This window comes from Nomascus leucogenys, chromosome 3, assembly GCF_006542625.1.
Source record: "Nomascus leucogenys isolate Asia chromosome 3, Asia_NLE_v1, whole genome shotgun sequence".
Taxonomy (NCBI): domain Eukaryota; kingdom Metazoa; phylum Chordata; class Mammalia; order Primates; family Hylobatidae; genus Nomascus; species Nomascus leucogenys.
This window is the reverse complement of record NC_044383.1, coordinates 149,319,555-149,333,299: the sequence shown is the minus strand read 5'-3', so window position 1 is coordinate 149,333,299 and position 13,745 is coordinate 149,319,555. Positions and strand designations below refer to the sequence as shown.

Sequence of the window (13,745 nt, the reverse complement as noted above, 5' to 3'; positions counted from 1 at the left end):
AATACAACGTGCATGAGTAACAGTGACTAAAATATTCATCTGATTTTTCAGGAGGAAAAACATCAAAACCAATTTTATGTCATCCCTTTTGAGAAGTTGGTTTGAAAGTCAGATCACCATCCTGGACCAGGAGACAAGCACAGATACCCACAGGAGCCGGGGAGCGGGGGGGAAGGATTAAAGCAAGAGAAGAGTAAGAAAATCAACAGCCCCAGTGTGACACTAGAGACAGGAAGGAGTGGTGGGGTGGCGACTAACCAGGGAATACTTGGCTTAAGGGGACCGTTTAATTACTCAGTTTCAGCTGACGCCTACTACGTAAGAATACATGTTTGGGCTTTCTAGACACTTTGACCTTTCAGGAAGAGCAGATTTTGTGAAGAATTTTTTTTAAAAAAAATCTAATATGGGCAATCAGACTTTTTTTTTTTTTAAAGTCTCGTGTTGCCCCTTTTAAATTACGGCAAGTAGTTTAAAAAGCAAAACACTGTATAAGCCAAACCGAACACACCTTTGGGCTGCTAGTCTGTTCGAGGGTGCCTGCGCCTGTGGGCTACTTTAAGAAAGCATTCTGTTGAGGAAAACTAAGGTTCCAGTGAGCAAGAGGAAAGGAGCCAGAGGTACTTGGAGATGATATAAATAAGAAAGACTGGAAAACTTAAGGTACAAGGACTCATAACATTTAGATGTTAAAGAATCGTAAAGGTTTCACACTACTGGAAATGTTTTTTTGATAAACCAATTCTGTTCAACAGGTTAATGACACTAGTCCTTTTCACGAAGCTGATGAAATCAAGTTTTGGTCAGCCTTCCTTTCTTCCTTCTTCCATTTGAAAACTACATGAAACCTGTACCATTTATTAAAGATAAAAAATAACTATTTTGGATGCACGGTCCAACTGTGGAACATTGTAGCAGTCTGTTTACTAATATCCCTTAATGACTAAAATCAGAGTGAATGTTATGCTCATTTTCTAATGTTATAATAACTCCAGAATGTCAAATTCTTACATTTTCTTTTAAATAGTGTTGAAAGCCTCAATAAAATTGAAAGCGTGCGTTCTTTATTCTGATATTGATACATGCATTTTCTGGGGGTGGAGGATAAGCAGCACTTTCCAGCTGCAGTTGGCTTGAGAGGATGAAGCACATGCACTTTTTCCAGTTGCTTTATTGCATTTCATGTACAGTCATACGCAGTTCTCCGTTCACACGTGATCTGTGAACACCTATTTTGACTTCTATAGATATATATATACACAATTTCCACAGTAAAATTTTAAATGTTTCATACATACCACTACAATATAAACCATAAGAGATATATTTGGTAATAAAAACTTAATAGCACTTTTAAGTTATAAATTAACTTTTACCCTGGAAGCTGAGATCTTCCCACAATGTGGTGTCTTTTGCCAAGAAGGGGAAACAAAATTATAATGTGGAATCAATACTGTGGCTGCTCTTTGCTGCACCTATCGCCTCCTTCTACTATGAATTAATTCATCCGCCTTCTCTCCCACCCCCCGGCAATTAGTGCAGCAGAAACACAAGGAGAGGACTGTGCCAAGGTTAACCAGTTTGATTCCGTATTGAAGGCACGAGTGCATATGTTGGTAAATCTCTTCATATCAAAGGCATCTCAGTTTACATCACTTAAACTACAGATAAAACTAGATGTGTAGCACATATTTCCAAAATATTGTCCATATTTTTTCCATTTTAAATAAAGGTATTAAGGAATTCGTGACAATGTAAAAAACTACTCTATACACTTCGAAAATTTGTGAATTCGAAAAGTTGGAGAATACTTTTTGCTAAATAAATTATCATTTGGCAATAAGTTCTATTCTACCAAAAATAATCTGTTTGAAATGCTGTAACAGCTACTTCTTATCAAGGAATAAAGACAGGCATCACATCCTGGTCAAACATGCAAAACCACTCCCACCCTACCCCACCCTAAAACTAAAGAAACCTTAGGCTGTCACATGTGAAAGTGTTATGACATATATATATATATACACACACACATATATATATATATTTATGAAGAGTCTTGATTTGGTAGTGAGCAATTTCATTTAAACCTATCATTTGCTTTTGGCACACTAAAAAATTCAGATCCTTATGTAGTGTTTAGAAAACCATAACCAGACACCAATTGTGTGTGCGTATACACATTCTGGTTTTATGGGCAGGGTGCCTTAATGACCTCTTACACCTGGAGCTACTGCACTGGGGCGTATGGGGGTAACTACTTTCACGTTAAGTTTTCCCTGACGTTTTGCCTAAAGGAAAAGTTTAAGGACATTAATTTCACCAACTTCTTGACTGAAAGCTCAACTTTCAATTGTTTTGTCAAATAGTTTCAATCAATCAACTGACTCTAGAATTTTACTATTCTAGGAATTTGGTAGTTTCATGTTTAATAATATTGTAACCTGTAGAAAAACGAAATCTGTAATGTTATTTTCGCCTTTTAAAACTTTTTTACATTTCCTACATAAAAGGTAGCAATGACATAATTATACATAAAGTACCCTTCACTGAAAATGAGATGATGCTGCATTCATAGGCTTCAGAGAATAGTAAATTGCACAGAAATTCATCAATTTAAGTGACATGGTACCATGACAACTTGTATATTAGCAGCTTGACAGACAGCTTCAAATTTTCACAGACTACTACATGAACTGTTATGGCAACGGACACTTTTACAAATAGTAGCATGTTCAAAGATCTGTCTACCTAACAACAGTACACCACCCACCGCTCCCATCAGAGACATGACAGGGTTTGTTTACATGATCCAAATGACCATCTCAATGGTGATTCGCTGTTATCACTCACATCAGCTAACACTACTCTGTGTATTATTTATATGTATATGTGTGTATATATACTTATGAAATGAGAATACCTTGACAGTCTGATTGGTTAACAGCGTATTGGTACAGTTTTGCCTTCTATTACATGTCATTCATTTCAGCCCTCAATTTTAGAACTCTAAATAAATTAAATGTAATTTACAAAGATAAATTGTTATTTACAAATGCAAAAATTCATCCTGAGGATTTTGTTATCTAGGAGAACTGTTTCACAGAAAAAAGCAACTATCAATCTGTGAAATAAAAATGCACCTTTAGTTAAACTAAAGAATTCATAATTACAGGTTAATTTACCCAAGTTCCAGCCAAGAAAAGCATAAAGATATTTAAGAAATCTTAAGATGATTTGCATGCAAGAAATTAATCATATACAACTTTTCAAATCCCAATGTTCTTCCCCCTTAAACTTCTTGTTTAATGTTTTAGTCTGACTGTATTTGTAAAGTAGGTGACAGAGAAAAAAATACCTGAGGAAAACTCAGTAACGTGCTGAGGGTTCTTTTCCTCACTGGAAAGCAGCGGGGCTTCAGGCCACCATGAGAAACAGCCAGTGGGCCTTTGGCTTTACCCAAGTTAAGCTCCCCTAATAGGAGCAGTTAGCTAAACAAGTTCAACGCTTTCCAAAGGAAAAAGGTCAAGTTAAAACAAAAATCTAAATAAAGGTAAAATATCAACAGTTTCTCTGCTTTACAATGTGACCATAAAATTACTTATTTACAGAAATTAAAAGAAATGGTTCAACAAAGAATCAAACTGGTTTCTCCAGGTATATACCATTACAATTTATCTTTTTACTCGATGCTGTGAGCAGACAGTGATTATTTTGGAGAAGGAAAAATAAGGTGTGGAATTAGTAATGCAGATGCTGAAAGGCAAGTGGCAAGAGAAGAATGCCTCAAACAAAGGCTACTTTGTTCCCATCTCTACTGCACCTACACCCGCCCCCGCCCCCAAGCTAAAAGACCTGAATAACCAAAGCCATTTTAACAGTAGTGTGCGAAACTGTCAGCTGACAAACAACATAAAAACAAGTCACACTATGTTATCTGTGGTCACGTTCTTCAGGGTTAGTCCAGTAACTCAAGACTTTACATTCTTTTGTCTTTATTTGTTTATTTTAATTAAACATATAAAGGTTAATAAACAGACAAAGTCCAGAGTTAGTAGGTTGGTATTATAACATTTATTAAAATAATGCTATGGGTTAATAGAAACAGCAAAGAACCAAAGAATTAAAATGCAAGCTATGTAAAATCCCAACTAAAACCCAAAAGTGTCTAATGTATTCATTCATTAGCTAACTAAAAGCCCAAAAAAGACAAGACACCCAATATAATAAAGTACTGCAAAACAATTGGCAATTTTCAGTTATCAAAATTGTGGATTTTGCATTTTGTATCCTTTTCTCAATCAAGAAAAAAATTCTTTTTGAATGTTATATAACATACATATAAAACAAGATAGAAAAATACATTATAAACTTGTAACAATGGCTGTAAATACATTATCTTACATGTTTCTCATAGGCAATAGGTTGGTTATGGTACATACATAGCATGAAACTAAGATAATAAAGAATAGACAAAAATACATGTCAGCTGTACGATAACATACAAGCGACACTCCCATCTACCCACGCTAAAAAAATTACATAATACTGTCAGAAAAAAGTCTTAAAAACTACATTTTAATAAGAAATAAATTCAATAAAGAATGATAATACTGAGAACCAAGGCATTCAGAGATTTCAAAAGTCATGCTTTTTTTCAGTTGATCCAAAATTTTGTCAACCAAGTTTTCAAAAGTTTGTTCAGAGCCAACATTACCTACAAATGTCACACATTTATTATTTCATACATTTACTTTCTTCCCCATAAAAGACCTTTGATAAACATCTAAAATATCCAGGTATAACACAGTTGAGATGAAACTGGATCAAATACTGGTATTGTTTTTAACAACTATCACCTCAAGTGTTTGAGTGTCGCAAATTTATTCAACCAACCAAACAATATAAAAATCAAAATGGCACAGCATATATTGTAAATAAATCAAAACTGTATGTGTAACAGAAAGACAAAGCAGTGGTATATTAAACCAAAGCTAGCTGGATACAAAACAATGAATGTCTATTGCATAGTAAATAAACTGACAACGGTTTCCAAGTGAGACAAGATGGTGGGGGAGGTCACCAAGAAGGTAATGACTCAGCTTCCTGCTGACCTCTGACTGTGATGCTGGGAAGGTGTGGAAGAGGGGACGAGTTGATAAGCTGGGGTGGGAGTCCACTGTCACTTGAGATTTGCCACGTCTGGTACTGAACAGTTAACGATTATTCACTCAAGTGTTTAGATGTAGGCTTTGCACACAAATTGCTTCAACTACATAACTAACTGTTTCAACTTCTTGAGAAATTAGAAGCTTAAGCTGAAATGTGGTTGAGTATTTATATGCACTGTGATGCTAGTTTTTCACATTCTTTTAAAGTTAAGGGGTGGGGGAGGCAGAGGTTACTGAAACAGTAAAAGGATACACTACACCAGTTATCTGGTATGATATAAAGACATATGATTAAATTTGGATGATTTAAAACATTGTTTTCTAGAATGAAAATCACAAAGATTTACTTTTGTGAAAACATTTGCTAGGTATCCTATTATCTCCAATTAATTAAAAACAAAAAACAAAACCAAATGAATGCATCCCCCTTCTCCAAATAAAACAAAGCTCTAATTTTGTCTGCAAAATGAAGTTCAGATGACACATAATTTTTATCTCAGAATCCTTTGGGTTAACATTGAAGACTGGAATAATGAAAAGTATTAAATTATTTTTTTTAAAGAAAGATGTTTTAAAACTTACTAGTCAGGCATTAGAAAAGTTATCAAATCTTTTCACAGTATCAGATTTGGCAAATTTGCATCAAGGTAACGTGGCAAAAATCATATAATTCAAACCATCAACTCATTTGTCTCCCTCATATCTTCTTTCACATACTGGGCGACTGAGTAACATGCATTAACTTGTATTCTGAGGGAGGAGCTGATCTTTATGAGACACTTGACTAAATGACCATGAAGGAAAATAAGGCACTTTCTTTTCTTTAGACTTATTCCAATACTTAAAAAATAAAAAAGAAAGACAAAAAGGCTCTTTTGGTCTTTTGTTTCTTGACAACCACCAGAAAAAATCATTTAATGAAATAAAGGGTTTCTTTGTTCTTTTTCTTTTTTTTTTTTATAACACTTGAAAGTATAAAATGCTACATTTCCAAAAATATATATATTTTTTTTCTGCACCAGCACCCTTGTATAGTAAAAGTATCTACTTTTTGTTCATTTGTTTCAATGCACTACACTTTATCTACAATTTCATTACATGTATACAGCAATAGGCAAGCATGGCTTTTACATCCTTAATGATTTTTTTCTACACAGGGAGGTTTAAAAAAAAATACTTGAACAGTTTGCCCAGTAATGTGACACATAATGCATGTACCTTGTTCTCATATTTTTTTAGGTGTAAAATAAAGATTCAGTAATTTTAACTCAGATATTTATCTTTTTAAAAATAGTGTTGCAGTTTTGTTATTTGCATTACTTTTCAAAACTCAAGTTTTTCTCTCATGGCACACTTTCTCCTAATACTTCAAATTTTGGCAGGCAATATAAAAAAGGCTGCAACTTCTGCCCTTTGAGGGCACTGTAGTGACTAAACAGCATATCAAATTTTGAATACTTTTTGAAATCACTTCACCAATGATATCCCTGACCGAAGGTTCATGCATGATGCATCATCACACAGTACATTCAGAGAGAGCTTTGACTTCGCTATGAGAAGAGAAAGATTCCTAGAAGTCTCTCACAGTAACTGCCTCTGTCATTGAGTAGTTAAGGGCCATCTGTCTCCCCTTCTTAAGAGAGGCCTTCTTACCGTTCGCTTAGGGTGGGATATTAAAAGATGATCAGTGCTGTGGGATGAATTGGGCCTTATTGCTTTACTACTATTCAGTGCAGGTTCTAGAACCACTTTCACCCAAACAGGAAAAAAAAAAAAAAAAGCTGAGTTGGAGGACAACAATTTCTTTGTCTTTTGTTTGGTTAGATGGTAAGACGAACGGACAAGTGCCTCAGCTCGCTGCACTGACGACAGGCAAGCAAAGGCGATTACCAGTTAACTGATCAGCAGGCAGGCATGGTCAGGTCATCATTGGGTGAAGAGTTCAGAGGTCAGAAGGTCATAGGTTAGTTGCCGGTGGCGGCTGGGTGGTTAGAAACAAAAAAAAAACAAAACAAAAAAAAGAAAAGAAAAGATAGAGAAGAGATTAGTTTCAGCTAGTGACGGCTTAATGACAACATGAAAAACTAATCACAACTAATAAAAAAAAAAAAGCATGTTTAATTCTGACAAACTGATTGACACCATCTACAGAATACAATTAAAATCATGACAATTTCGTATCATGATTTGAACAAATGAAGAAGAGCCCACTCCCACAAAAAAACAAAAAAAAACAAAAAAAAACTGGTTAACAAGAAAAAATAGAAATAAAATACAACTAACAACTAATAGTTAGTAGCAGTCAATGAAGGAAACTGAAAAACAATGAATAGGTTTGGTATACAGAATTTTTAAACAGTCAGTGCAGTTATCAGTATCTGACTGCTATTAAGCATTAGTATTCTCTGAGATGCAAGCATTAAAGCAACTATTAATGATGGATGTGATTATTAATAACTGATGATTAACAGAAATGAATCTAAAGAAATTCAAAATTCTATGAACCATTTGGTTCAACATAAACTCTGGGCCAAACAAGGTTTCTTTTGTTCAATAAATGTTTATTGCTTTTTCAATTATTCTATTTACAAACAACATGGAACTTCTTGGCCTCATGATACAAAGCGATACTAAACTGTAGTCTAGCAGTGTAGGCAACATCATGGGAACCAGAAAATGGCCAGGCCTTTTGCACTAGCCAACACTTTCCAGTTGAAAATACTATTTTACACATATAGAACACTTATAAAATGCACTTGCATGTAAACACTGTAAAATCCTGCCATTTAAAATTCTACACTCAAAAAGCTCTAAGTACATCAAAAAATAGAAGAAATTTCTAATTGATACCAATAAGGCATTTTAAAACTACAAACAGCTTTCTTTATTCAATTTCAAAGCTAATACTCTGCAAATACAATAAAATCTGACATTTCATATACATTCCTGCTTTATATTTTTATATTTTAAAAGAAGCCACCTGTAAATACTATTTTCTTTTGCAAAATAACAAAAAGGACAAAAAAATTTTAAAAATTACAGTAAAACATAAAGTAGTTCTCAAGTGGAAAAGTCATCATTCCCAATGTCCTTGAGTTGCTCCTTCCTTAATCAACCTTTGTCACATCTGCTTCACCAAACTTGGTCCACTTAACAGTAGTATAATTTTTAAGACTCATTCAACAGCTTAATTATTTCTACTATATTCTGAGGTTTGATAGAATTTTCTGTACTGTTGCCATTGTGACTAAGGCAGAGGAGATGTGAATGAAAAGATATTCAGTGCAAAGTTAGATTCTGTGCCACTTCGTAAATCAAAGCCCAGAAGGTGTAATGTTCAGAGTTTAAATGATCTAAAATAATGGACTGATTTACCTTCATATGACAAAAATGCTTTCTATAGTCTATCATTTAGAAGAGTTTATAAATACTATAAAAATACTGTATCTTCAATGTGACCAAATCTTCCCTGAATTTCTTAAAAGTGGAATTTTATTTAAAATAAAAATTGCTGCTCCAAAATCATAGAAGAAAATAAATATTTAACATGATGTAGTCATACTACTTCACAGGTATTCCAAAATATAAAATCTTAAAGCATTTTTGATGTTACTCATAGTTTTGATTAAAACTGTTTAAAGTTTCTTATACAAATTATGTAAGTGATGGTTTTTGTATTACTCAGAAAAATTTCTGACTTCTTTTCTGAGTGTGGAATATATAAACGAAGTGAGTGACCATTTACATATACCAGGACACCTAGACTACATCCTCTGCCAAGTCTCGGCCTCCTACACAGGTGTGTCACCATGCAAGACCACACGGTTCATTACAACTAAAAGGTCAGTTGGTCTCTAATAGGCTTCAAATTCAGTTTTGAAATATATATAAAGAGGTGAGTTTACTTTTAGTAAAGAACTAGATATTGGTCAACCATGTAGTACTCTAAACGTTCATATAGAATTACATGGTTATATGTCCGAGGGCTGAGTTTCTTTGCATTAAATGAATGCTTATACTAATAAACTTCTCTTCAAAATATTTTTTAAAATAATTTTAACCTCAAAAATAGAGAAAACAGTAGTATCATAAAATAATTTAAGCGAAGGACTTCAGACATCTCCCTTAGACCCAATGAGTGCATACAGTGATAAGTATACGAGTATTCTGTTACTAAAAAAGAAATGAGCATTTCGGTTTGCTGACACTGCATTTTAAATAAAAACAGTGACAGGACTAATCAAAACACGTAACTACAAAAGATCCATGCATGGAATGTGTCGTAATTTTCCAAATACAGTAAAATCTTCCTCAAATATGTCCAACTATCTCAAGGCACTGGAGTATTAAGTAGGCCAATAATTATTGTGTTAAAGCAAAATGGTGAGAAATCTCCTAAAAGGGGGCATATAGGGAAAGATTAGCTGGGGGAAAAAACTACTTTAAAATACTCTTTAGAACAATTGTAGACATTAGCAATATGAATAAAACCTCAAATTATTCATGGAATTGTCCAGTTTCTTTAAAACTCAAGTGACTTTCCAAAAAACTATTTCCCCATCCCTATGAGACGTGCTCATACAGAACACTTACAAGGAGTATCATCTTCATAGACGACCACGGAGCTGGGGTCTATTTTGTTCACTGAATAATCACTGTTAGTGATGTATACATTAGTTTAAAAGTCTTCGACATACTTTATGGATTATGCTAAACAAATATTAACAATGTCTTTGGGAAAGGCATGTTATTTCTGATGTGGACAACAGCTGTGTCTAGTATTTATCATCAGTACTCAAGGTAATCACATGAAGCAGGTAGGTCCTTCATAAATTCATAGAAGATGTACAATTGAAGTACAAATCCAGCACTTTTTCCTCCACTAATATTTGAGACTTTGATCAATTTAATTTGTAGGAAACAAATGTGCCATAATAGAAACTTGTAAAAAATCCTTTTTTACTACCATGCTTGAGATTCCTATCTTGTGATGGAAAAACTTAGAAAACAATTCAATGTCAATAAACCGAAAATATCATTCCTCAATAAGCAAAAATAATTTATAAAAGGGTCCAAGGGCATATACAGGACACAAATTATAAAAGTTGTAAAGGAGAAAAATGAAGACTTATTTTCCAGTCACAGGTTAGTCAAAAATTATTATTCACACAGCTGGATCTCATATCACCACAGAACTTCAAGAGACAGTTTACCTTCAGATAATATATTTTAGCAGCAAATGACAAAAATCAAAGGATCCATTTTGGCAAGAGAATGTAAGAATAAAAGGGAACTGACGCTCTAATTTATATAAAAAAAAATCCAACTACATGAAAATTATCTTCACAGTCCTCACTTTGTTGATTTTAGCTAAGTACTTGACATGTGCACCCTCACGTTTATACAGTGGCTCAAATATTTTATTATAAAGAAAAATGGAAACTAAATCTTCAGTTTTCTCCAAAAGTACACAGGAGGCATATATTCCTTTACTTCTCTCATTAAAGCACCATCCGTTCAATTCATTTTGCAATACCAACCCCAAATTTCAGAACTTTTAAAAGGTAAATTTTAGCAAAAGTTATTAATGAAAATAACTGAGGCAACATCAAAATTTAATAGCTCCCCAAATTGACTAATTTGTATTTTAGTAGGAATAAATCATAGTACATAATAATAGAAGATTTAATAAGTTAAAATATGAAGGGAGAAAAAAACCAAACCAAAACAAAAAACCCAACCCTTAAATCTGTCAATGATCACAAACAAATTTAGAAAAGGAAAAAAAACTGTGTGCAGGTAAGCAATTACATTTTTCCATCAGGTGTGGTGTTGCAAATTTTACGGACACCCAACGCATTTCTTATAGACAAGAACTGCAGAACTAAACTAACCTCGGTCTGCGGTCACAATCCTTTGGTAAGGATGGACACGCATATCGTGCCTTCGAACTTTAGTAGCCACCGCACCTAGTTAAATTGCAATTACCAAGACAAAGTTAGAAAACATTCACAAGGGGGGAAAAAACATTAACAGCAGGTTTATCAAAATGGATTTCAAATGTTCATTTACTACAAAAGTTTAAGAAACACGTTAAGGCACAGTAGTTTTAAAATTAACCACAATATGTCACGTATATATGCATCTATTAATATTGCATTCATTTCAAACATCTTGGGCCTTAACCTATTTTATCCATTCATTTACAATCCCCAAGTTACAGTATTTCATGAGCTCTATTAGATCCAAACATATTTAAGCTTTACTAGTCACATATTCACTGAAGTGCCTTTCTTGCAGCAGGACTACTTAAATAATGCCATGTTTAATACTGACAATTATTTGCTAACCTTAAGACCACTTCAAGAGTTTATCACTTAAAAAGGTTTAAAAGCAATTCTTAAAGCCTACAGATTGTGGTTTTAAACTCTGAGTCAATAAGTATGAACTGCAATGAATTAGGTGATTAGTAAAGCAAACAGTATAGTACACTTAGCAGTCAGTATACTACTATACACTCCTTTATAAATTACCATTACTGTGTAATATTACAGACTAAACCAAATTAATAACATAATTTTACTTTATATCTATGTGCAAAAAGTGCAAGTAAGTCACTGACTGCTAGGCTAAGCTTTTTTCCCCCGGAGGCTGCTGAGACTAAGCATTTGTTAAATTCAGATCTGATGAGGGTTCAGTTAAGACCGTTCTTGAATTCTTAGCCTTTCGTTGGGAAAGCCATACCTAAAGATAAAAGGAAGGGAATTAAAAATTAGTCATCAATGAAGACTTGATGCTAATACCAATCTCCTCACTACTACCAACACACATGTCTGCATCTGTTTTGAAGGGCACTGCTTATTTTAAAATAATTTAATGTGAGATGTGACATAAATAGCATGCATGTTATCTGTGTGCAAATTTATTATAACTTAGAAATTTAAAAGAATTTTCTGAGTTCTCCAAGTGGTCAATATCATGTTTTACTGCTTAGGTGGCAAAGCAAGAAATGAAATTAACCATAATAGATTTTTTCATTTGGCACTTTTTATTATTCAACCTTATGAATGCCAATTAGAAATCTGCATATTTTGGTCTTTACCAGTCTAATAATTAAGTTTTTATAAGTAAAAATTTTCCAACAAACAAAAGACATGAAGCTTTACAATGAGAAACAAGTTTTACTGCAGTGCCTCTTGCTATTTCTAAGCAGTAAACTGGTCCATCACCCCTTATTCATTTGAGATAAGGTAATCATATACGAGTACAATTCCATGTGGCAAAATCAGGGAGATCTTGCACTGAAAGTGCTGGAACAGCAGCTGGTGGCTAAGAGCCCCAGCCCTGCAGGAAGTCAAGAGTCATAACTCCTCGGGAACAGATGCTGTGGGTGCAGCAGAGAGGAGTTCTGGGAAAAGGAGCATGCACGGGACCACAGGACAGAGTATTAATAGAAAAGAAAACTTAAACAACAAGGTTACAGGTTACATGTTATTTTAAAAATGCTTCAAGAAATGTGCAACAGAGACAAGCCTCTCATAAACAGTTCTGTGGTATAATTCTGACCTGCAATTACTTTATACAATGATTTAAACAGAAAACATGTACAATGAAATGTATTTGTTCATGAAACAAAGGGCACCTGAGTGCATGCACACACACAGATAACATACAGAGCATAATGGCTTTCTTTACTTGAACAATGAATTTTCGAGTTTAAATCTTAGTGTTCTCCAGTTCATTAAAGATTTTCAAATCTTTATAAATCAATATTAATGCTGGAAAAAAAAATCCTTAAAAGATCAAAGTCCTAAAAGTCAACAGCATGCATGCAGCACCAAGGTCATATACAATTCAGGAAAAAAGTATTCAAATTTTGTCTGGTAAAACAAAGGGGTTGCACAGAAACAGTTTGTTCCACATTGACTGGTCGTGTTATAACAGCTGCTGTATTCTAGTCCTTCATCCAGCAAGTCAATGGGCTGAAATATCAGGCATGACTGGCATTTCAATCCACTCTATAAAAAAAAGGCATCAGTAATGTCTTTTTCGAGCACACCACTTTTTGTTCATGTAAAACCAAGCGTTTATATTATGATTTTAATTTTTGCCTTAAGTGAGATTCTGAATTCAGTGATTTGGTATTTATTTAACTATTCCATACTGTACTACTGAAATTAAGAGTATCTCTTATTGTTTAATATGACTAGGACTCCAAAAGACAAGAACTGAAAAATCTTAAGAATACAACTACAGTCATGCCCGCATAACAACATTTTGGTCAACAACGGACCACACATACTATGGTGGTCCCATAAGATTATAATGGCTATACCACACAGCCTAGGTGTGTAGTAAACGATATCATCTATGTCTGTGTAAGTACACTCTATTATGTACACCAAATGATGAAATTGCCAGACAAGGCAATTCTTAGACTGTATCCCCGTTGTTAAGCGATGCATGACTGTATTTATCTGATATTTTAAGTGATCACAAATATTATAAAACACATACAATAATATGAATTTTATGAAGATCTCAAACCACCTTCACTTAGAAATTTAAAAATTT

At 33.8% G+C, this 13,745-nt stretch overlaps 1 protein-coding gene across 6 annotated transcripts in view; it reads right to left on the bottom strand.

The window, feature by feature from the left end:
- Positions 1-420: 420 nt before the first annotated feature.
- Positions 421-13,745, bottom strand: part of QKI (QKI, KH domain containing RNA binding) — a 165,152-nt gene continuing 151,827 nt past the window's right edge. For 2 of the 6 annotated variants that reach the window (XM_030809944.1, XM_030809945.1), the window contains exons 7-8: positions 11,066-11,140; positions 421-7,152 (exon numbers count right to left, since the gene is read on the bottom strand). In XM_030809944.1, coding sequence (XP_030665804.1) covers positions 7,136-7,152; positions 11,066-11,140 — 92 coding nt within the window. In that variant the 3' untranslated portion in view covers positions 421-7,135. Of the gene's footprint in view, positions 13,190-13,745 lie in introns of all 6 variants that reach the window. The other 4 variants (XR_004029409.1, XM_030809946.1, XM_030809947.1 and 1 more) reach the window with 4 other exon arrangements.